The sequence below is a fragment of the Oculina patagonica genome, chromosome 6 (genome assembly GCF_052425735.1).
Source record: "Oculina patagonica isolate OP01 chromosome 6, crgOcupat, whole genome shotgun sequence".
In the NCBI taxonomy this organism is placed as follows: Eukaryota; Metazoa; Cnidaria; class Anthozoa; order Scleractinia; family Oculinidae; genus Oculina; species Oculina patagonica.
Genome location: NC_135763.1, coordinates 34225103 through 34250209, shown reverse-complemented (window position 1 = coordinate 34250209; position 25107 = coordinate 34225103). Strand labels below are relative to the sequence as shown.

The following is a 25107-nucleotide window of genomic DNA, read 5'->3' as shown; positions in this document are numbered from 1 at the left end:
TTGTTGGAAACACTCCTGGCTTTTGTATCCTAGCTTTTTAAAATTGCATTCATAGTAGCAGTCGCCCGGGCGGGGGGGAGTAGGTACTCCCTATAATCGCCTATACGGGGAGGTTTCTGCCCGAAAATGGTACCTTTTTCAGGCTTCAGGTATATAAAAGGGTAGGGATTTCAGGGATTTCCCGGGAGCAGTCGTCAATGTGGGACATGAGAAATCACTTGCTAATAAAAATAAAAATTAAAAAAAAAACAGACAAAATAAATATCCAGACACAAGAAAAAACAGCAATGGATAAATTACAGAACCATTTTAATTACTTTAGGACCAACTACATTTACTTTACTGGGCCATACCAACGGACTGTTTACAATATGCTAACTGTTTTATTTAGAGCATTGCCTGCTAAGATGCCCTGGTCATGATATGGGCAAAATATTTTAACTGACCAATTCAGGGGCGGATCCAGGGGGGGGGGGTGGATTGGGTGGCTAGCCACCACCCTTGATCCACCAGAAAAATGAAAATTAACATATTAAAATAGAAAATAAGGACAATGCCTATCCACTTTTCATAGTCAGGCGGCCGTTCAAAGTTAAGGACGGCCATTTTCCAAAATACACTGAGGGGATTTTCGACAGCCTGTTTTACGAACGAAAAAAATTAGATTCCTTTTAGCTTTCAAGAGTTGTTTTAGCCTTGCTTGAATGATTTTCTTCCGCCATTTACATCTTTTTTAGTGAGTTTTCCTGCCGTTTTTTCGGATCGAAGCGATTTCACAAGCAAGCAATGTCGCCAAAGTTGTCCCCAGGCCACTTTGCAAAGGGTTAAAAATTTCCACGGACGTGGTTTATATAACTTAATTGACAGCTGTATAAAGCTGCTCAGAATCGCGGAAATCACGTCTAAGAGGCTTCCACTTTTCAAGTTTTCTGAGGGGGCATGCCCCCAGACCCCCTTAGGGGGATGGAGCCTATGGCTCCATGAAATATGGGCCTCAGACCCAAAATAATTTCCACTTCCACTTTCAAAAAACTACCTTTAAAGCCTGAAACCCCCTCCCCCCATAAAAACAACTGGGGCTTGAAAAATATAGTAAACAAAAAATATTGGTAAACAGCCACCCCCCTTTGAAAAATCCTGGATCTGCCCCTGCAATTATATAGAATTAAGCCATGCTATCTACAAATGATAAAACAAGTTCATGCTTCTGAAGCCTCTATCTTTCAAACTGGCCCATGACATTATGTACACAACATCTTAAGTTATTTTTTTAAAACTACATTTACTAAAAGACAATCTAATTATAAATACTGTAGAATTATTATTGCCCTTTATCTCGTCTCTCCTCTGCATAGTTCCAGGGAGTCAGTTGATAAATCCATTTCATTAAGGTGACTACAGGAGCAAAAGATTACATCAACGCCTATGCTCACTGTTCTTAGGGATTTTGTCCACCCCAAACTGCCCTTTGAGCTTCTGCAAAGGAGGAACTTTATACTCATGCACTGACCTGCATACAGTAATATTTTAGCTGAAAAGTTAACAATGTCAAAAATCAATCATACTTCAGGCTGTAATCAAGTGGCAACCAATAAATTGGCACATAACATTAATTTTACCTATTAAAACAACTTTCAATACACATCTGTGTATATACAGAATCACCAAAATATGTTGTTTCAATAAAAAGATGTTTAAAATTATAGTCAGAGTCTAGCTATTTTTTAACATACACTGCTGTAATCAGTGAAAAAAAATATTTTTTTATTATTTGATCCAAGGGTGTTCATTCCACTGAAAGATTTGTAAACAAATATATTTATCATATACATTTTTAATTTATAAGTTTTAGTTCTTATCATGTTAAGCGCCTAGAATAGTAATTCATGTTTATCATAGTTAGTTGAGGGAGACTCCCCTCTACTAACTATGATGTTTATGCCCTAACAAAATCATCATCATCATCATCATTGTTATAATGATTGTTATAATTTGTTATTGCTATTGTTGGTGTTATTATTATTATGAAATGAGAATCTATTGTAAACTATTGTTATTGATGACAGAATTAATAGCAGCTCTGGCAGTCAGTCAGCATGCAGTTCATTTGCTTCCTGATCTGCATTAGGTCATCACCTTCTGCAGGTACTCTGTAACTTACAGGAACAGTCTGGCTCTAAGCGTGTGACTGCAAGTTGGCACCTGAACATTCGGCATCTTGTCATTTGCCGTGGTGCCTCTTTCCACCACCTGTCTAGTGACCTCTGTCAACATGTCAATCAGGTGACTTTGTTGGTGATGTTTTCTAATAACATCTATCAAGACCTAAGAACAGATTATGAACAATCAAAGTGATTCTAAAAAAAATTGGTATTATACTTTAAACGCTAGGCTTACAAAAGGCACATAGCAATGCCAAGGACTATTTTTCAAAAATAAAGTTTGGACAAATGACCCCAAAGCTACTGGGAAACCTCTTTAACATGGACACAAATGGGACAGGGAAGAGAATCAATATTATGGAGAGGAATATGAATTTGGATCACTTTCAATGGCACATTCCTATAGAAATTTAAGGTCTAACAGGCAAGAGGTGAGATTCTAACAGCATAGTGGATAGATTTTGCTGCCGTCTTTTATAATTTCAAATAATGGTTAAACCACTTCTTTGGCTATATAGAAGTGTTTAACCACCTCTTTGGCTAGAAAGGCATGGCACCGCGCACCATAAACGTCTTGTAGTTAACTGCTATTTTGATTGAAAAACACTGCTATCAGCCACATTTGAGAAGTCCTGTGATTCATAGTACGTAAATAAAGCATACCTTACTGCGAGATTTTCCAGGTAATTCCCATTTTCGCGATGACATGTGTCCCATGCCAGAGCCGTAACTAGCAAGAGGCAAGACGAGGCACTTGCCTCGTCTTGATTTTTACCCAAAATTAAAAACAAAATATGTTTTTTGGGAAAATAATCCCCAGTTGAACAGCATTAATTTTTCTCAACAAATACGTCATGAAAAATGTCTCTGAAAGCGTGTCAGAGCTTCTAGATTTCAAAATTTCTTAAAGGGCATGCACCCAGAACTCCCTAGCAAGATCTTGCCTCGTCTATGGCAAAGGTCTGGTTACGGCCCTGCATGTCTTGACACATTCTTGTTGCGGTTGCAATTTTCGTTTCGATTCCAAAAATAAATAAATAGAAAAAAATGAATAGCTTGGACATTCGGTTCGGTTTTGCAACGTAAATATTCAGTGCTAGCTCCAAGCCAAATGCTTGAATAGCATAAAAAAATAAATATATCACACAAAACAGATGGCAGAGTATGTGAATGATTATTTATAGCTACAGGCAACCGATTGCTAGTAAACATCAAAACTTGCGTGACCAAAAATGGCAATGAGTCGCCTGGGCCCCGTGGGTAATGGTTTCATTTATAAATAGCTTGGACATGTTAAAACAATTTTTGGTTTGTAATGTGAATATTCAGTGCTCGCTAAGATTCAGACGCTTGAACGACACAAACATACATTTCACACTAAACATAGAGCAGAGTGTTTGTAATATTTTAAACGAGCAAGCACAAGTAAACATCAAAATTTGCGTGACCGTGACCAAGGAGTCGGCTGGGCATGTGCGCCTGGAACGATTTACCGGTAAAAAAAAACGCCGACCGGAATATGAACCAGGCCCAGGCCACCCTGTTAATTATTCCTTTGCCAGCATAGGCTGAATTTCAGCTGTTCTCTGGCAGCTAATAATTTACAGTCAATTTATTTTAGATTTTGTTGATCAATAAAACGAAACTGAAGATGAAGTATTCAACATGATACGAGCATGGGACAAAGAAAAATTCTGAGTCCCCGATGGGAATCGAACCCATGGCCTCCCAGATACCGGTTGGGCGCTCTAACCAACTGAGCTACGAGAGACTTGTTGTGAGCTGGGCCATTTTACTAGGTTGATAAGTGACACGCGTCCTGCATACTGCTAGGATCAGCAATGTCGAATTCATCAAGTTTGTAGTAAATAATAAAGATGGTAAATTTTAAGCTTAAAATTTACCATCTTTATCATTTACTACAAAAATGAAACTGCCTTATAATACACAAGAACTTTTAAGAAACAGACTATGCTTTGGGAGGCCCACTGGTTTTCGCTCTGAGTGAAAAGCTTCCAGCATGGACATGCAAGGAAACTAATTTTCTTGCTTAAGGTGATTCCAGTGAATTGCATTGCACATCTTTGCTGTGCATAATATTTGAGACATATAGCGTGCGCACGACCGCGCACACACAGAGCATTACAGGGTTTCCTTCAGCAAATGTTCAGCAGGGAAATAAATGGTCGTTTTCTTTAAAACGAGCATGGTGACCCCCCTTTTTAGCTCATTCTCCAGAATGAGTAATAGAGTGATACAGATGTTGACGGAAATCTGCGTGTACAAAAATTGTCTGGACGGAAGTGATACAGATGTTGAGGGAAGTGTGCGTGTACAAAAATTGTGTGGACCGAAGTTGTAGAACGGAACTAATTTTATATGCTACCCATGTCCCCTTAGTAACGCCAAAAATAACTTCAGTGAAGCTCAGATGCAAATGTGAAAAGAAATGAAATTATTGTATAGTGTAATAAATAAATTAACATCAAATGACAATTTCGGAACTATTGGTCTACAATGAACCAAAAATAAAGCTACGTCAACTACGACTATGACCCGCACGTGTCGTTATTACAAAAAATTATCAAATGTATATTTTCATTTTTTTTTCTTTTCTGAGACCCCCTCAACATGTCCTCGGCCCTGACCCCAATCTGTCTATGTCCAACAGAAAGTATAAAGAGCGATCTAAAAAATATTCAATGGAATTTTTTTGGCACGTTTGAAGTAGAGTTGGTTTTGGCTCGTGACGTGACGCATGTTCACCCGCACACGACCCCGCACACATTTCTGTACGTGCACAATGAACCAAAAATAAAGTTACGTCAACTCTCTTTTTAGAAATGCACGATCTGCGCACGTCACCGAAAATGTATCAAATGTATATTAGCTCATTCTCAAAGACTGAGTATTATAGTGGATCAGATGTGGACGGAAGCGGAAGTCGACCAGCGCGTGGGGCCGTGGGCAAAAAATGTGTGGACGGAAGTTGTACAACGGAAGTAATTTTACATGCTACCCCTGCCCCCCTAAGTAACGTTAAAATAACTTCAATGAAGCTCAGATACAAATGTGAAAAGAAATGAAATCAGTTGAAGAGCGGCGGGAATAAACGGCCCCTGGACTTTCTGACTAAATCGAACATTATCGAAACAGCTCCAAATTGCGCATGCAGGTTTGTTTACGTGTGCTTAACAATGTCCTGTCTTTCATTTCACTGGTCTTTGTTTCGTTTTTGAAAAATTACACATGCAAAAAGACAAGGTTTTTGCTCGCGCGGCTTCTTTTGTCTTTTCTTTTACAAACGATAAACAAAGGAAACCTTTTGTTTCACAAAACGATGAAGTCAGCTAAAGTTTTGGGATTACAGGCCTAGCCCTAACCCCTTAGCTTAACCCTAGCGAAAAAAGCTTAACCCTAAACCCCAAGGGTTAGGGTTAGGGTCTGACGCTAGGGTTTCATTTCAAATTTAGGGTTAAAAAGCTAAACCCAAGTTTAAGGGTTAGGGTTAGCATTAGCGTTTCAAGCGGCTAGCTTTCACTGCAGTCTGCTTGCGGTTAGCTACTTTTTGTTGTTTCGGGCAAGACTATTGTAATCTGTTACCATTAGCTGTAATTTTGAGGTGAAAGTGAAATAAAGACTGATTGTTGATTGAATACGTTTGCTCGTGTTGTCACATTATACTAGTTTTGCTTTCAGTTAAGTGCCGCCGGCTTGCTCTCAATTCTATCTCCACTCCTTACATCATCACACATCTACAAAATCCCGCGAAAACAAGATAAACTAAGGCACAAATCGATTGATTTATTGATTGATGAATATTTAATGAGGCACAGAAAAATTTTTTGCGAGGGAAGGTCCCCTGCCAAACCTATAAAGAATTTTTTAAAGTCTAAAACCAGGTCACTTCTTGCCAACTTTGTCGCGGCAGAACCCAAGCGGACTCTGTAAAACTCGTGTTGACGAAGTTCCCGGCAAGAAACCTCTTGTTTTAGGCTTTTTATGCGGCCAGGCTCAAAACTACCTTGTTTGCAACGTTTTTTCCGAAGCGCTAAACAGCGCTGTTGTACAAAACAAAGGCAGAAACATCACTCAGTTCTTCGAGCGATGCTGTAAACTTACGGGTATTCAGACTTAATGATGTCCTTCAACCACCTGGCAGCCGCACTCGAGCTAAAACTATAAACTTTTCCGTTTTACTTTCACAGGCGCCATTTCGCTCAATTCAAACTCTTCCGCCTCTAACATGTGACCTTACGTCACAATGCAGTATCCAGTCCTACTCTACTCAAATCAACAAAAAACATGCGAAGCGAGTCGAAGACATGCTTGTTAAATGGTTTCTCGCCTTCCGTAGACGCTTAGAAAACCCTACAGGGAAAGATGTACACGCGATGCGTTGGAAAACTCAGACTGCTAGCTGACTGGGAGAACGTAAGCCTGCAAAATGCCTTTTTTTTTGCATACCGTATTTTCTCAATTAAACGCCCCCGGCGTTTATTTCAAACTTGGCTCCGTGGATCCGGCGTTTATTTGAATGGTTCAGTTTATTGAAGCAAAATGTTTATTAAAAAAGGGTTTTAAGTCATTATTTGTGACATGAACGTAATTTGCCATCATACCTTAACCATATTACACCTCAAATAAATGCCTGGAAGGCTTACTTACAACTCTGGCTCGGAGACCCGGCGTTTATTCGGGGCCCGGCGTTTAATCGAGAAAATACGGTACATAATTTCTGAAAAACGAAGAAAAGACCAGCCGAATGCAACACAGGACAGTGTTTAGCACACGTAAACAAACCTGCATGCGCAATTTGGAGCTGTTTCGATAATGTTCGATTTAGTCAGAAAGTCCAGGGGCCGTTTATTCCCGCCGCTCTTCATTTTATAGTGTAATAAATAAATTTACATCAATTCACAATTTCGGAACTTTTAAAAAAGGAAACGTGTATGACAAAGTCGAAATGTTGACAACCTGGGGGTTTATTTTATCATGTGCTGACACACGTAATCAAGTTTCATTTTAACGTGGGCTGTTACACGCAATGAAGTCCCGCCAGGCAGCTGGAAGTAAATTTTTACGCTACCCCTCTCCCGTTGTTGAGATTCTACATCTACATCTAAATTTAGAGATATCACACCAATATTTCTTCATGGAACTTATTTTTAACTTTAACTATGGAGTTACGCTTGTCATATGACAATTAGACTACGAGCCCGAGTTTTCTATGAGCAAATAGTCAACGAGGCGCAGCCGAGTTGACTATCGCTCATAGAAAACGAGGGCGAGTAGTCTAATTGTTTTAGTAGAAACTCTAAAGGATTGCAGTCCAAAACCTACAATATTGTGCACTTTAAAGACAAAAATCTAGAAAATTTACCGCTTAAAGAGCTACTCTTGCGCGCGACTGTTTTCTATCGGCGAATAGAAATCAGTGGGAGAACCAATCAGATTCGCGGATTTCCAATAGAACACAGCTGAGTTTTTACTAATAAACGTTTATAAAGCTCACTGATAAAAACACGACATCCGAGCAGCACGTTTTTGTCTCCTGTCACGTCATCTCATTTCCTGTGACTCACGTCATCTGTTTTACACGACGTGTTCGTGCGCATCTTTCTCTCAAATTTCATTTGCTGCTCAATCCATGAACAATGATTGTCACTGCCCGGTAGATGCGTGCTGACAGAAAGGTAATTCAAAACGCAATTCAGTAATCTAAAACGGTAACAACTATTCATTTCATTTCTTTTCACATGTGTATCTGAGCTTCGTGGAAGATGTGAACTATTTACACACTATCCAACCAGAAGAAAGCTCGTAACCACAATGTCCACACGTTTTATCAGTAAAAACATGTTCTTCAAATATCGAAATTATATTTGTCAAGAAGACAAAAAGCTTTGCAGTTTAATTACACAATAGAAATACCAAACGACTGTGATCCTTCTAAGATCGATTAAAGCGATGTATTGGTGAAAAATATTGTGCAAAGCCCTTTCCGTGTTTAATTGTTATGTAAATATTCTAGCTTTTCTGTCTATGTTGTTGTTGACTTTGTACATTTTCCATCAATAATAGCGCTAAGAAGAGCAAACAAGACTGGATGTCTTCGATGTCTCATGTTTGCTGGCACGTTTGTACTTCATTGCTCGTAAGGTTTGCTTGTTGATTTGTCAATGACAGGGACATGCGAAGTCGAAGTCTTGGATTTCAGTAGTTCTAAAATGTTTATAGAAAGCAATACTAAACATTCTTGGCAAGCTTTAATATTTGAGAAATATGTCAAGGCAAGGAACTTGGGCGGATAGAATTTAAATTATATAATTCAAGCAGTTCTTCGTTCTCATAGTTTGAGAATCAACTCTGCATTATCAATTGCAATATTTTTTTTCTCCCATTATTATTGCAGATGAAAACTGGATGGCATGTTTCAGTCACTTAGAAAAGTCAAGGGATATAATCTCAAAACAAAGTCAAATAAGATGTCCAGGAAATTAATTAATAGTCCCAACACTCTTCTTAGTTAAACAAATCTTCAGGATTTTGAGATTTTCATAGAGGAAAACAAATTAAGCCAATGAAGATGAAGTAAATATACTTTGTCATCCTTACTGTTGCTGTTGCTAAAATTCAATAATGGCAACTAAGGTACAAACTGTGTGTTTTATTAATCTCACAAGACTGCTCTATTCCTTGGAATGCTATTCTATTGCTGCTGATGACCACAAGCATTTTTGGGATCAAAGAGGACAAAGAAATTTAGTCAATGATGATAAAGAACTTAATATACTGACTTTGTCATCTTCAGTGTTGTTGTTATTATATAATTTAGTTATTCTTGCAATCAAAGGGGACAAATTAAAGACATAAGGTTTATAATGAAAGATAAATAAGTAGAAGATAAAATATGAGCGGGAGATCTGTATGCGCGGTTACAATGGCGAGCCGATAGGCGAGCCATTGTAAATGCCCATACAGATCTCCCGTGAATATTTTATTCTACTTGTGAAATGAGAACAATAAAAAGAATGCATAGTACTATTATGCAAATCAGTAGAGATCTGTATCAAAAGTTAATGAATACTAATTAGCTGAGCAGGAGTTTGTATCAAAAGTTTATTCTATTGTTTGATTTGTATTGGGGTTTACAGTTGTGTACATGTGATCTAAATACTGTGCTGGGATTGGTTTGCACCCTCATGAATTATTAATGAATTTTACAACTAAATATACTCTCATTCGCACTGAATGGATGTAATTTTAATTATAAATAAATGTATGTTATTTTATTCATCGTAAGTTGATGTTGTCCGCACAAGCTGTTTCTTGTTGTTGTTCAACCATAAGAAAAGTTATGGGAGAGGCTGGACATAGAATGTGAAATTTTTATCGTGGCCACTGTCACAAGCATCAATACGTAGCACAATTCTTTTATGCATCACTAGCCCACCTGCTTTGTTAAACTGCCCCATCTACTGTTGTCAAGAAACTAATCAGGGGGGGGGGGGTTTCTTAGGCAGGTGGTGGGTATGTATGTGTTACCAAGGTCTTCAATAAGAATCCGTATTTCTAGAATAGCCCAATTTTTGATACCCTAGTCTAGAAATCTAGTTTATTTCAATGGCCCACTTTCTGGGCCATTGAAATATTACACCCTGTTCCAGCAAATGTCTTAAATATTGGATACTCTGTTCTAGAATGGGAGTACTGTATAGGTATTTTAGAGATGTACCCTTCTGAAGTAAAAGGATAAGGTTATACGCACAGGTTAACTCTTTGGAGTGAGCAGAAGTGAAACATACTACTACCTGTTGGCTATCTTTGCAGATTCACAAATACTTGGAACCCAACAACAAACCACTTAACCAACCCTACTCATTTTCAGTTCACAATTAAGAAGATCCATGCACCCAGCATACTTTATGAAGCTTGTAGGCATGCATTGCATTGTACACATGCATTTCAAAACAAGAAAGCAGCAAAACATGTACAAACAATCCATGAAGTACATGGTACGAATAAGTTGGCTCGAAGAGCCTTTGATTATTACATAAATTTTAAGATAAAACGACTCTCTATGATCCAAGTTTTAAGAATTTTTGATCTGTCAATTTTATAATATAATTTCTCATTGAATCGTCTTTAAAGGACCCTAGTCAGCCTCTGCCATTTTTGATGCCATCGAGATTATGAAAATTGTATGGTGAAGCGAAATCTTGTTGCATTGCTGTAAGTTGTATAATTTACTGGAAGTCTGTTTAATTACCTTGAACAGTTTTACAGTGACGTTTAACGTGTTTCAATGGAAGCGGCAGTTGCTTCAATAGCCCTATTATTCCATTACGTTTGCTTTTTCGGCAAAATTTAGGCATTTCAATGTAACATTGTTTTGTCAATAAAGGATAATACTCATATTCTAAATCTAGTAAAAACATTCTGCACGCGATGAGCACCTCTCAACCAAGGCTAGTTTTTAAATCTTGTTTATACAAACTGACAAAGTACTTATAAACTAAAGCTCTAAAGCGCAAAAACAAGCAGGGTGACTCCCTCTTTTTATTTCATTTTTTTTATTTACTAGTTGTCATTAACAACTGTGCAAAATATAAAAAAAATTGATTTCAATTTTTTTTTGTCAATGGTATCACCTTAAACATCTCTGGCAAACATTGTCAAGTTTTTAATTCTTTTCCTAATAAAATACAACAGATTTTTTCTCAGTAGAATTTGTGATGGGCTTGAACTGTTTTAGCTATAAATTAAAAAAACATGTTTCGGCACGACTTATGCCATCTTCAGTTTATTGAGATAAATGCAGAGAACCTTATATATAGTTCGTATAGTGTGATCGTCCGGGTGAGAGTAGTTCTGAGAAGAACTGTTGTTGGTGACTGACCTGAGCGGAAGTCATCTTCAGAGTCAAGTGACTCTGAAGATGACTTCCGCTCAGGTTGTCGAAACGTCAGTCACCAACAACAGTTCTTCTCAGAACTACTCTCACCCGGACGATCACACTATACGAACTACTGATACTCCTGGGTTCAAACCATTTACTGTAGAACCTTATATATATTTGCGATTTTCTTATTGCTAACCAGAAGTTATGGAAACATGTATCGTATTTATTCGGTTATAAGGCGCACAGTTTTTTCAAGGAAAATCATTTTTTTTGTGGGAAGTTTATGCCAAAATTGGTATATGTATTTCAAAATACATAGGATGATTTTTCACAAATAAATGTAGATTGAGATCTACAGTAAAATGTACACATGGTCATTTTCAATGCAAATGGGTGAGATGTGGCAGCCATCATAGGTGTACAGGCAATTTGACCTGGGGGGTGGGAGACCTTATTGACCAAAAAAATGACACGAGCTTAAAGCCGAATAAAGAGGCATATAAAAATTTACTGCTGGGGGGGGGGGGTGGCACGGGGAATGCACCCCCCCCCCCCCAGCACTGAAATTTTCCTGGCAAAATCCTTGGAATTTGGGCAACAAACCTAGATTTAAAAAATGTTACAAATGTACTAGCCTGAGATAATTTTCACTAGTCCCAAAAAATTTTCATAAGCACAACGCTTTATATGATGCTTCACTTGCCCCTTGAGCAAGTGAAAGATTCCGTTCACTAGCCCGATTGCAAAATCTACTAGCCCCAGGCTAGCAGACACTAACTTCTTTGCACGCTGATAATTAAGAAGCTGATGACTGAGTGCTTTGCAATTGTTGAGGGATTTTTATGACTGGAGAATGTTTCAACAAACCGTGCATGAGGACCCGCATAGGACATTTTTCTGTTCGCTGTTGGAAGCCAACGTTGCTACAGACGCCATATGTAATTATATAGCAGAAACGCAAAAATGTGTGAATCCTCGCAGTTGGAGGTGAATCTCATCTTGATTGACAATTTCAGCGTAATCACAGCTTGCATTCTATTTGGTTTTTATTTTATTTTTTAACAGAGAAAGATAACAGTTGTACCAGTAAGCGGGATAGCTGAATAATAACGGATTATACTGATCAGTGTACAGTTCTAAAAATCATTTAAAACAATGTTTAAATCTGTTTATCGTTCACTTTGGTTCATTTCACGCAGCGCAGTCACTGCGGCACGGCGTGAAGCCGCGATTGTAAGTTTTTCTGGAAAACAACGCGTGAAAAATTTAATTTGAGGATTGATTCGATAGTAGTTATATCAATTGTTCGCTATGTCAGTTTTCATTCTGTGTTTGCTTCAGTGACAACTGATTTCGTTTTTCTTCAATGCGAGATGCTCACGTATTTAATTCAGTTTCAGTTTCTTTGTCTTCATCGTAGTCACAACCTTTTATGTTGACTGATAACAGACCTATCACGTTAATAACCGCAAGCAGCTCAGAGCGCCCGCTAACGTAAACATTATCTGAAAACACAAACTGCACAGTAGCGATCAAAGATATCGCAATGTTTTTGTTTGCTATTTATAAGCGCGTATCAAAAACTGTCCATGTCGCTAAGGTGTCCATCCATTATTAAATGCAGACACTCTTTCAGCTTGTCGTGAGCTGGTGTGTACAAGAATAGCGAGTATTGTGTTATGAATTTTCACGCCTCGAATAAGTTAGCTGTGCGCCAGAAAATTACCCAGCAAGTTATGGAATAACGAATAAAAAGACGCGAAAACGTAACACGACACACTGAGCCCAAAGGGGCTTTTGATCCTTTATTTGTACTGATGAATGTAAAAACATGTTTCATGCGATCAATTTTCTAAATGTCTTCGCACAAAAAACACGGAAAGCAAGAAAAAGGTGCATTCTTAACAAGCACAATATGAAATCATGGCACTATCAAATCTCTTCAAACTCGAACTACCAAATTATATGCCGATTTCACTTAGAAGTTTTGTAGAAAATCATGGCATTATAAAATATCCCCACATTCGGACAGCCCCAATTCCCCCTGCCCCTTAAAAACAAACCCTCTTAGATTTGGATAAAATCGGGAAAAATTTCATAATGCCATAACGTCCTAACTCACAGAATCATGGGCGTGCCACCTAGTGTTTCTGTTGCAGTTCTTGCACTTAGGAGTTTTGTAGAAAATCATGGCATTATCAAGAGAGCTCTCTTGGCATTATCAAATATCCCCACATTCGGACAACCCTAATTCCCCCTGCCCCGTGAAAAACCCCTTCGTGGAATTGAATAGAATCGGGGAAAAACTGCAGGGAGTTTCATAATTCCATAACGTTCTACAAACTCACAGAATCACGGGCGTGCCACCTAGTGTTTCTGTTGCAGTTCTTGCACTTAGGAGTTTAATAGAAAATCATGGCATTATCAAATATCCCCACATTCGGACAACCCTTATCCCCCCTGCCCCGTGAAAAACCCCTTCGTGAAGTTGAATAGAATCGGGAAAAAAATGCAGGAAGTTTCATAATGCCATAACGTTCTATAAACTCACAGAATCACGGGCGTGCCACCTAGTGTTTCTGTTGCAGTTCTTGCACTTAGGAGTTTAGTAGAAAATCATGACATTATAAAATATGCCCACATTCGGACAACCCTAATTCCCCCTGCCCCGTGAAAAACCCCTTCGTGGAATTGAATAGAATCGGGTAAAAAAATGCAGGAAGTTTCATAATTCCATAACGTTCTATAAACTCACAGAATCACGGGCGTGCCAACTAGTGTTTCTGTTGCAGTTCTTGCACTTAGGAGTTTAGTAGAAAATCATGACATTATAAAATATGCCCACATTCGGACAACCCTTATCCCCCCCCCCCCCTGCCCCGTGAAAAACCCCTTCGTGAAGTTGAATAAAATCGGGGAAAAAACTGCAGGAAGTTTCATAATTCCATAACGTTCTATAAACTCACAGAATCACGGGCGTGCCACCTAGTGTTTCTGTTGCAGTTCTTGCACTTAAGAGTTTAGTAGAAAATCATGGCATTATCAAATATCCCCACATTCGGACAACCTTAATTCCCCCTGCCCCGTGAAAAACCCCTTCGTGGAGTTGAATAGAATCGGGAAAAAAAAATGCCGGAAGTTTCATAATTCCATAACGTTCTATAAACTCACAGAATCACGGGCGTGCCACCTAGTGTTTCTGTTGCAGTTCTTGCACTTAGGAGTTTAGTAGAAAATCATGGCATTATCAAATATCCCCACATTCGGACAACCCTTATCCCCCCCCCCTGCCCCGTGAAAAACCCCTTCGTGAAGTTGAATAAAATCGGGGGAAAAAACTGCAGGAAGTTTCATAATTCCATAACGTTCTATAAACTCACAGAATCACGGGCGTGCCACCTAGTGTTTCTGTTGCAGTTCTTGCACTTAGGAGTTTAGTAGAAAATCATGGCATTATCAAATATCCCCACATTCGGACAACCTTAATTCCCCCTGCCCCGTGAAAAACCCCTTCGTGGAGTTGAATAGAATCGGGAAAAAAAATGCAGGAAGTTTCATAATGCCATAACGTTCTTACTCACAGAATCACGGGCGTGCCACCTAGTGTTTCTGTTGCAGTTCTTGCACTTAGGAGTTTAGTAGAAAATCATGGCATTAGCAAATATCCCCACATTCGGACAACCCTAATTCCCCCTGCCCCGTGAAAAACCCCTTCGTGAAGTTGAATAGAATCGGGAAAAAAATGCAGGAAGTTTCATAATTCCATAACGTTCTATAAACTCACAGAATCACGGGCGCGCCACCTAGTGTTTCTGTTGCAGTTCTTGCACTTAGGAGTTTAGTAGAAAATCATGGCATTATCAAATATCCCCACATTCTGACAACCAAATTGTTTGTTCGCCCAATTCCCCCTGCCCCTTAAAAAACCATTTAGAGTTGGATACAACCTGGAAAATTATGCAGGAAGTTTCATAATGCCATAACGTTCTTACTCACAGAATCACGGGCGTGCCACCTAGTGTTTCTGTTGCAGTTGTTAAATATTTGCACTTAGGAGTTGTAGAACAGTATGGCATTATCAAATATCCCCACATTCTGACAACCAAATTGTTTGTTCCCCAATAAATGTAATGAAATAGTTGGTTTAGTAACAGTAAAATAATTGAATTTCTCGCAATCATCGATATTTTCGATTTTGACTTTTCGCATCACTCGGTTTGACCACGTTGTAAACATTTAAGCACGGAACAGACTTACCTGGACACAATGCATTCAATCCGGTCCATCGATGTGAAAATTCTATCTGATCGAAACATAAAATTAAGAAAATCCGCAGGCAAGCTTATACAGGTGCTTTTGCATAACAGACACGACAAACCTTTTTTACTACCGACAGAACAATTCTCTTTTCGTGCGCCAGTAACATGAACGATTTGGCATATTTTGTGAAGTATCTTCCTGGCGCCCGGTCCAGGCCGCTTCATGCAACTTCGTTAGAATGATGACCGATTCAGTTGACCAATGTCGATATGACCATCGTGCTATTGAAGCATACAATTCTCAAATCAAAATATGTTTGTAGTGACATACCTGACTTTTTTTCCGCCAAGCGAGTTCGCGCGCCGCTTAACATAATTTATTCTACCGCCAGATACGAAAATTGATCCACGTAACGTATAAGTGTTGACAACATCATCTTACGAGACCGCGCGCAGCTTCAGTCCCGAAGAAAATCTGGAGCTTTTCGTCTTCTCATTCTGCGATACAGTGCTCAAGAGCATAATTTTAAAGCGACGAAAACGAAGCTGTGGCCCAGTTTTGCGGACTACATTCTTGAAAGCAGGGGAATTAATTTTAAATTTATTTTTCCCCTACAAATGTTTGATGTTATATACAAATGCTTTCTGGTGTTTTGTTTTGTTTTTTGTTCGTCAATTATTATTATTATTTATTACGTTATTCATATTTAATATTGACTTTGCTTGCATAGCGCGGCTATTAAATAAATAAATAAATACGATCTCTCCACATCACTTTAATTGCCGAATCCTGCAGATACATAAAGTTATTTATAGCGAAAGTCTTGGCGAACATCTCATTACATCTGTCAAGTGATGAGTTGTGACTGATGTTTTGCACTCCTCCTGCGAGCTTTACCGAGCTTCAAATTGCAAGATCTGTCAACACGCCTATTGTTAACTATTGCGAAATCGGTGCACTGAATGTACCCATGGCCGACACTATCGCAGGTTGCTAAGGCGTGCGGGTCCTCATGGATATATATGTAATACTGATATTAAATTATTTGATTCCAGAGAAGCCAGCTAGTCCACAACAAAATCTTACCACTAAGCTGTTTCATAACAATTTCTTCTCTTGCACGTTAGACCTTACATTCCTTCTTTTTAAACTTTTGCACTCACAAGGATTAATAAACTATAAAAGCTTAAGGTGGCTCCATAGGGTTTTATGAGCGCGCGCACTGATGATGCAAGCATTCGGAATCTGCGCACGCAAGCTGACGCGAGCTCAGACAAAAATGATCAACCATGGATTTATGTTAAACATTTCAAAGGATAACTTTATCCGTAGTAGATTTCCAAGGCCGGACAATGTTGTTTAATCTTCCAAAGATTATGAGTTTGTAGATCTTCTTCATGAAATTGCATCAAACGCTCAGTAAACACTGTTATCGAGCGCCTAGTGGTTTCAACGTTGACGCATGCTCAAATAGCGTTCTTGGATAATTTCTATTCTGCTGACGTTTTTGTTACAAATGTCTGGGGAAAAAATGGCAACTTATTTGTTTAGTTTTTCTCGAGTTTCCTTCGGTGAAATTTCGTTAAATTTGGCACGGGGGTTACAATTATTCTGCTTTACGTGGCGCTCGTTTTTTTAAGAAAATCTATAAGCCATGTTTTTACGCAGAGGGAAAACACACAAATTTCTAGATAACAAAGAATCTGCCTTTACAACCCTTACTTTTTTCCTGTTTAAATTTTTTTTCCATGTAATATCCAAGTACTGTAAAAATTTCGGAAGATTTCACCGAAGAAAATTATAGAAAATCGCACTTAAAGCCAACTAAACATTAAAAAACGCATTTGTTTGGGTAGTCTTAATTCTCGACTTGAACCCATTATTTTAACAGAGATGATTGTAGAACACTATTTCATCATTGCTGATTGCATTTAATAAGTTTTAGCGAACTAGGACTAAAAACAAATGCAAAATCACATTTCAAAGTATGACACTAACGCACGCCACATCATATGTGAGTACCCTATGGAGCCACCTTAAGTACCTATTAGCATTATAAATTTTGATGTGGCATAGAGGTATAATATCATGGGTGGCATGGATGGATCCCACCCCCTTTGTTCATGGGCTTGTGGGATCCAGCAGGATCCCACCTGGACCCCCATTGTTCAAAAGGTGAATAACGCTATCCACCAGTATCTTTTGTCATGACTTATCCACTGGATAGCAATTTATCCGGTAAATAGCGTTGACCCACCCTGGGCCCTGGTGCATTGCCTTGAATCCTTGCTGATCCCAAGGGCATTATATTTTTATAGCACAGCTGGGTCTAAAATAAGGGGAACCCACTATTGGAGTATTTTTGAGTGGGCTTATTTCTGTCAGGGGACGGACAGTGTGACTGAAAAGTTGAACAATGATGAAACCTTCATATACTCACTTGAATAAACACAGAGCCAGACTCTGGACGTCGATAGGAAACATAGCCAGGTGCAGACGCAAAGGCTAGCAGAAAGTCTGCTTCTTGTGGACAAACACCACTGGCTAGAGTAGAGTCACAGTTAAGACTAGGCTCAAAACTGTCAGTATTAGGGGGAGACAAAAATTCAGGTAACAATCCTCTACAACACTGCATGAAGAACAACTTCGGTTTTCCTCGGAGGGTTGAACGTTTGATTGCTTTGAATTCAGTCATTATGTCTTTAACATATACAGGTCTACCATCGACACCCAACACAACATCACAGGCTTCTCCATGTGACATGATGATAAACACAAAAGCATCACAGTTTCTGTGATCTTCACCTGCCACTTCTCTCGTTGTTTCATTTATTTCACTCTGAGTTAGATTTCTTCTAATATCCACAACAAACCCAAGTTCCTCAAAGAGATCTTTAAGCCCTTTCTCGTCGTGTTTGGCACCATCACGATCTGGATTCACTGCTTTATTATGGAAGCTCTCATTATTTATGATTATACACTTTCCATGTGGGAAGCTGTTCATTTTATAAGATGGGAATCCAGGATTTCCTAAAAGAAGAACATCAAACAAAAAGACTGAAAACTAATGACGAAAGTTTGAAGTATGATCTCTAAAATGAATTCAATCTAGCAGAAGGTAACCAAAAGGTTAAACTTTGCCTTGCATCCATTCAGCTGTACAGTCATGTATTAGACATAAAAGTCTTTAACCAATTAACTGTTGTTTATCACTGTAATAATCTAAGCCAAACCATTAAAGTTACTGTTAAGCATTCTTTATTAGTGTAATCAAACACAATCAAACCCAAAAATTCATGTGAAGGAGAATTTCATTTCTGAACTACTGAACCAAATCAAACCAAATAAAAAACAACTGAAAAAATTTACATTCACCCTGAACATACTAGTTATAAAATCCACAGCCTGTCTTAGCAACAGCTAGAAATGTTTTGCAACCACAATCCAGCCTCAAATCGAATACAATGGAACCTAAAGGAACTCAATCAAATTAATTGGGCTCAGTGGGAGTGTGCATGAAATAGTGACCACTACAATCTGCAGTCTGCCCAACCCCCCTCCCCCCATTGGGATGGATTTTGTACTTGCCCAAGTAATATGATTTAAGTAAAAAATTTTGCTGATATATTTTTGCTAAATTTCTGGTACAACTTTTATTCACTTGATACACACCATAGCCACATTTCAGGAAAATTGTTGGAGCAGACGTCCAGAACTACTAAGGTCATGTAAATTCAACTCTAACACCCGGCTCTAACATTCTATTGAAAGTTTCTATACTTGACGCTCGCCCACGAAACAAGCCACAAACCCAAATTTTTGTGAGAAGCCTCCCCAATGCTTGCTAAATCAGTGCCTAGCCGATTGTTGATTGTGCAATTAAGCAAAAATATATCAGCAAAATTTTTTACTGGATGCGATTTTATCCAAATAGTGGGGTCCAGTTAAACGCCAGCTGACTTACTGAATGATAGCCAAAAGTTCTACCAAAGTTTCATAGCCATTGCATCAAAGCCGAAAAAGATATGACAAAAAGTTTGACATGGATGAGTGCGCCTGGAATAACTACGGAGCCACCTTAAAGGGACTGCGTCCCCCATTTTAGCCAAATTTAGGCAGAAGAAATGACCATCAAACTCCGACGGTGAAATAAAAAAATACCTCTAAAAACTGTCAAGGAACATTTCAATAACACAGCAAATACAAAAGAAGTTACGGATGGCCAAAAGTGACGAAGATTGAAACAGATTGCAATATGGATTTTTGAAATATTGTTAGGCTGAACAGTTTTCAAACTTAATCTCATTTGCTTGTATCTTTACATTATAACGCCTGGAAGACACATTTGGTTGCAATGAGCTTTGATTTTGTCACTTTAATTCACAGAGGTAATCATCAAGTTTTGTAGCACATACTTGGCAAAACCTAATAAAATAAACCTAACTCAGCCAATTCCATAAGAAATTCTGTGGCCCAAATGAACCAAAAAAGGGCCCAATTAAGACCTTGCACAGAGAGCCTTAAGGGCGACCAAAGTGAACCAAACAGCCCCAGGCAAAGAAATTTAGGTTGCTTTTAGGCCATCAACCTCACAAGGTAGGGCCATAAAGCAACCAAATTTTTAAGGTTGCAAATTTGGTTGTGAGCCTCATATGAAGCAAAAATTATTTTGCTGTAATTTAGGTTGAAAGTCTTCTGTGCTGCATTTGCTTGTCAGACCATCAAATGGCTGTATTAAGTAGCTGCTCCCTGTGGCAAGGGGCTCCTATAAATACATCGCCAATATGATTATGTTGCAGCTGGTTGAATCAAAAAAACGACTGTTTCGGAAAGCAGCTAGGAAAGTGGTTTTCTGATACCAAGAAATCTATCACTTAGCTTTGTACTCACCACTGCTGAAAGACTGAGAAAAAGCATGCAAACCATGTTTAAATTCACAGTAAAACAGCTGGTAAATCCCTGATAAATTCTGTGCAATTTGAGTAATGTTCGTCGATTGTTGCTCGTACAATAGTTAACAATCGCGTCAAAAAATGTGCAACATGGATTCTTATCCAATTTGTTGTGTTCTCTGCTGATAAATAAAATGTTTTCTGCAAATTTCTACTCATAAGTTGAAAATTAAAGAAACATATTTTCTAGCTCGCACTACTGTAACAGTGTACATGTGACGATAATGCATTATGGAAGGTAAAAAAAATCCTTAAATTGTGATGTAATTGATATAATTGGTTACTTATGACAGTGGGTACATTGTTTATGGTTTGCTGCCTGCTGGTGTTACAGAATTGAACACTGAAAGGATTTCAATGGTAACCATTGATCTTTACCTGTGCAGGAAATTCCGTGGTAAAGAAAAAGTTTGGGGGAAAAGATTCATTTAGTTTTTGAAAAGGATCTGCAATTTATTACTACCTTATTGTTCCTTACTTCACGGGACTTAATTTTTGCGATTTTGAAAATATAGCGAAATTAAAGACCCGCAAAAATTTATTTAGTGTTTCTGACGTATTTTTAATTGTTTTAACATACTTTTTGGCAAAGTTTTTCAAAGTTGTCGTTCAAAATTTGTCTTATCTTAATTAGTCGGAACCATTCTTGGTTATTTTTGCCTTTTTATTACTCCTCTGTTGTTTTTCTATGTTAGAAACTATTATTTTGAGGTTTTCTTTAATTTGAAAGGAATTAGAAAAATGAGGTAAACAGTGACATTGCTCCTTTAATAAGTTTGGATTTTATACTTAGTTTATTTATTTACCAGGTAAGATGCCTTGGGAGTGGACTTGTGTACTTTCAACTGGGTTGAAGAGGATACCTTCACAGACTGCTTGGTATCTGCCACTTCCTGTTTTGTGTGACCCAAAACCAACCAGCAAAACGACATCTCCGACATCTTCTTTGGACAATGGTTTGACTGGTTGGATCAAGTTTGTAGTGTGGATCACACTGCGGTTCCTCAAATTTAATTCCTCGCCTAACCCTGTTGTAATATTGATTCTGTCATCTTCAATGAGAGCTTGGGAAATGTTAAGTAGGACATAAGGAGGACTGGGTCTGGTTTCAGTTTGATACACATCTTTTGACTTTGCAATTACTGAATTTGGAAATGCATCTTTAATACCATGATATACCACTCCACCAAACAAGGAGCTCTGATTTGCTAAGTACAGGCATGAAAATACTTTGCTTGTATCCTGTTAATAAACAAGATAGAAACAATTAATATTGATTAGAAGTAGGCAGCCCTGCATGTAGCACAAGCATGGCTTTAATGTTCCAGTCAAAAAAGAAATTTCATGTCCATTATATTAGCCTGATACAAAAACTAATGCATCAGTCAATTGAAACCCCGGCCCCCTGACCCCCAGGATTTAACGTGTCCAAAGCCGGGATTTAACGCACTTTTAACGGCGCTTTGGCCCCGGTGGGCAGTGGTTTTAACAAAATATCAGTAGACCTGGGCCATGGAGCGGTGATTTAACAACACGCGATCACCTGAAGCAGGGACGGCAGCCGGGATTTAACATAAAGGACTAAATGCTTTTCTCAAAATGTTCGTTCTGAGGAATCCGAGGAGTCCGTTCTAAAAAGTCTCCACGCTTCTTCCTTGATAAAGCCTTTGTGACGCCTGGGTTTGTATTTAATGTGTTCGCACGATAAAAATAGACTCATTGTACTTGGAATCTGTCACCTTTGTACACCATCATCTCCAAGAAAGTAGTTTCTACGGTGGCCCACAACTGTCACGGCAAAAGAAAAAGACTCGCGGCAAAAAGAAAAGCCTCACGGGCTTACAGTAATGCACAAAGCTCAAAACAGTCAACTCTCTCTAAGATGGACATGTTCGGGACCGGCCGTAGCTGTCCGTCTTACAGAGGTGTCCGCTCTGTAGAAAGTCGAGGTTACATGACACCAATTATTCTGAGATAATGAAGCCAAACAGTTGCACAATGTAACAAACCTTTGCTAACTGCAACAAGACTAAAATAATAAAAGGACCGTATTTGTCTGTTAAAGTAAAAATTGAGAGCTTCTACAAGCTGTAATACTGTAAGTAGAAAATGTCCCCTTTAGTGGTCATACACGTAAGCAGAAAAGTAATCCGTTAAAGCGTCATTGTTTGTGGTCAGTAAGCTTGGTATACAGTAATAAAACTGGATAAAAAAAAACTTCTCAAGTGTCCGTTAATGATTTCAAAGTGTCCGTTGTCCGTGTTAGAGAGGTGTCCGTTTTATAGGGTGTTTGGTTACAGTAAAATGACTGAAAAACGGCAGGGACCATCACCAGGTGTCCGTCTTGTGAAGGTGTCCATCTTATAGAGGTGTCCGTTAAGAGAGAGTTGACTGTAAAGCTTAGCACTAGATACATGTACGCAGTGCGGACCTATTTTTCTTTTTGCCGTGAGGCTTTTCTTTTCGCCGTGAGGTTTTTTCTTTTTGCCGTGAGGTTTTTCTTTTTGCCGTGAGGTTTTTCTTTTTGCCACGAGTCTTTTTCTTTTGCCGTGACAGTTGTGGGCCACCGTAAGTTTCTGTTTCTGAGATTTCAGCCGTGAATTATATCGTAGGGTGAAAGCTGTTTACCTTTAGAAGCAATTCTTCTATTTTGTCTCTCCTTGTGTCCACATCAGTTTGAAAGGCATCGTTAATAAATCTTTTCCAAAGGATATGTTTATTGCTACTTGTCTGCGTATTTCGTTTTCTACTGATTTTGGCCGTGAAGCTGACAGCAGAAACTGCGGCGATTGTTGTGCCCATGGCTGTTCGATGTGCTTAAAGATAATCTTTTCCATTGAATTGGAACAAGCTTTCTTGCACACTGAGCATCTCTCTTAAAAACCTGTTAGGTACGACAGGGTTTTCTTGATGAAATTCTTCGTATGCTTCGCATACAGTGTTAATGAGACAAGAAAAGCTTTTTTAGGCTGTTGAGGCACGGCAGTGTAATCTTCTCAATGAAGTTATTAAAGTCTGTCATACGAAGCTTGTCGCTGTGCTATTGGCTGAAGTAGTTGGTCAACAAAAGCTGAAATACGTTCTGTAGGGCAATCACAAGCCGATATTATGGATCTTTTGGCAGGCGTGTTCATAATAGCTAATTTCGGGTTTTAAATTTGACAAATTTGTGTCTCTGAAGACGAAAAACAATTTTTGATAGGTTTTTGGTGAAAACAAACTACATCAGGTTTCTTTCCGACCTCATTACTATATATGGACAATAAATGAAAGAAATAGATTTTTCAACTTCTGCAACAAAATCAAGGTTTTTTTTTTCCGGTTTTTTCTTGAAAGTTGATTCGGATGCCCCCGCTATGCGGGGCTTTTAACAGACGTCTAGGCCCCTAGGGAGGGGCAATAAGCCGGGTTTTAACACTTGGTAAATGTTAAATTCCCGGGTAAGTCCTGGGGGACGGGGGGCCGGGGTTTCAATTGACTGATGCATAATCCTTAAAGGCAAAGGTGTAGTGATCTGAATGAATGTAAAAATATATGATAAAATCTAATGTTTCAAGCTGTCGTGACACCATTTAAAAGTTCAAAATTAATTATTCGACATTAGATTCTTCATTCTTCATTTTTCCCATACATTTACTGTAAATTTTCCCGTGTTTCCCCCCCCCCCCCCCCCCCAACCAAGATGGCGGCAGAAACCGTGGAAGGGTCTATTCGCCGAACTAAAGAAATTTAGAGACATCTATGGCGGTTATGAACAAAGCACTGAACAATACAGATTGAGTCTCATCTTGATCCGAATACTTTAGTTAAGTTAAATGAAATGTTAGTCGACTCGTGTGTGTCGTTTTATCTGCCTTCTGCGGCTTTTAAAAGCTTTTTTTCACCCAATTGCTTTCGACCAGTGGCTTTACGAATAAGGTCGAATACAGTGGCAGCTCTGATTACACTAAAACTGTAACAAGACTTACCAACTTATTTCCCGTGTTGCCTAAGTAACGTGGCTTTTGGAAAGGCTTTTGGAGCCGGTACGAAATTATCGATCCAACTTCAATATTGTTGTCCTTTAACTCATCATTTGGCCAAATGTACGAACTACCCTCGAGGCGAAATGGGTTTCCCATAACACCAGCGCTTTCGTCGTTCTGAAAATCGCGAACGATTTTCAAACAGAACACGAAAGAAGAACATTCTTGATCATGATCTCTTGATAAGGAAATAACTACAGCTTGTTCTTCGTCAGGATCAAGCTCAGTTGATGTAGATCCAGGACGGGCAGGCATAGTGGTTTGTTGCCTCTGCTCGCACAAGAAACTCGAGCGAATAGCGGTCGGGTGTGGTACGTCTAAAGACTGCGGGCTGCAGTCTGCGGGGGGCGGACTGCAGTCCGCAGTCTCCGACCGAGCGGCTCGACCAAGAAGGAGTCTGCTCGGCTGCTTCTCGGCTGCAGCGTGCAGCCTGTGAGCCGACTGCGTGCCTCGTCCCCTTCGCAGCGGTCAAACGCAGCGCGCGTGCGCAGTTCCTATGTAATTCCCGCCAGTTTTTCTTGCGTGGGAAGTCTGGTGACTAGCGCGCGTCACGCTTCATACCCACGAGTCACGCGCGAGATTTGAAAAGGAAAACAAACATGGTGGCCCAGCGCGAGGTTGCTTTTCTTCAATTTAAGAAAAAATTCCGCTTTCAACTGAAGTTGTTTCAACAAGAACATTTTAAGTAAACTTAATGTTCGTCAGTCAAAATGTTTTCGGATCTCACTGCTCGAGTTACAAAAGCAAATTCGCATGTGCTACGATCGATCTTGTCGGAGATCCTTTTTTCGTTTCAGCTTATT

At 39.0% G+C, this 25107-nt stretch overlaps 1 protein-coding gene across 1 annotated transcript; it reads right to left on the bottom strand.

Annotated features, from left to right (window-relative positions):
* Window positions 1-292: 292 nt before the first annotated feature.
* On the bottom strand, window positions 293-24696 carry LOC144657022 (cell death protein 3-like). The gene is made up of 4 exons (XM_078517302.1): window positions 24248-24696; window positions 21086-21521; window positions 17768-18357; window positions 293-2325 (listed from the first exon to the last, which is right to left on the bottom strand). The coding sequence occupies exons 1-4, from the start codon at window positions 24557-24559 to the stop codon at window positions 2158-2160; spliced, it is 1506 nt and encodes a 501-aa protein (XP_078373428.1). The 5' UTR covers window positions 24560-24696; the 3' UTR covers window positions 293-2157.
* Window positions 24697-25107: the final 411 nt, after the last annotated feature.

What these genes read in the sequence shown, in the direction of transcription:
- LOC144657022 (XM_078517302.1), bottom strand. Translation starts at nt 24,559, where the DNA reads ATGCCTGCCCGTCCTGGATCTACATCAACTGAGCTTGATCCTGACGAA. An exon ending in GCAACACGGGAAATAAGTTG is followed by an intron (nt 21,522 to 24,247) that starts GTAAGTCTTGTT and finishes GTTTATTAACAG; the next exon opens with GATACAAGCAAAGTATTTTC. An exon ending in CTGGCTCTGTGTTTATTCAA is followed by an intron (nt 2,326 to 17,767) that starts GTGAGTATATGA and finishes ATCTGTTCTTAG; the next exon opens with GTCTTGATAGATGTTATTAG.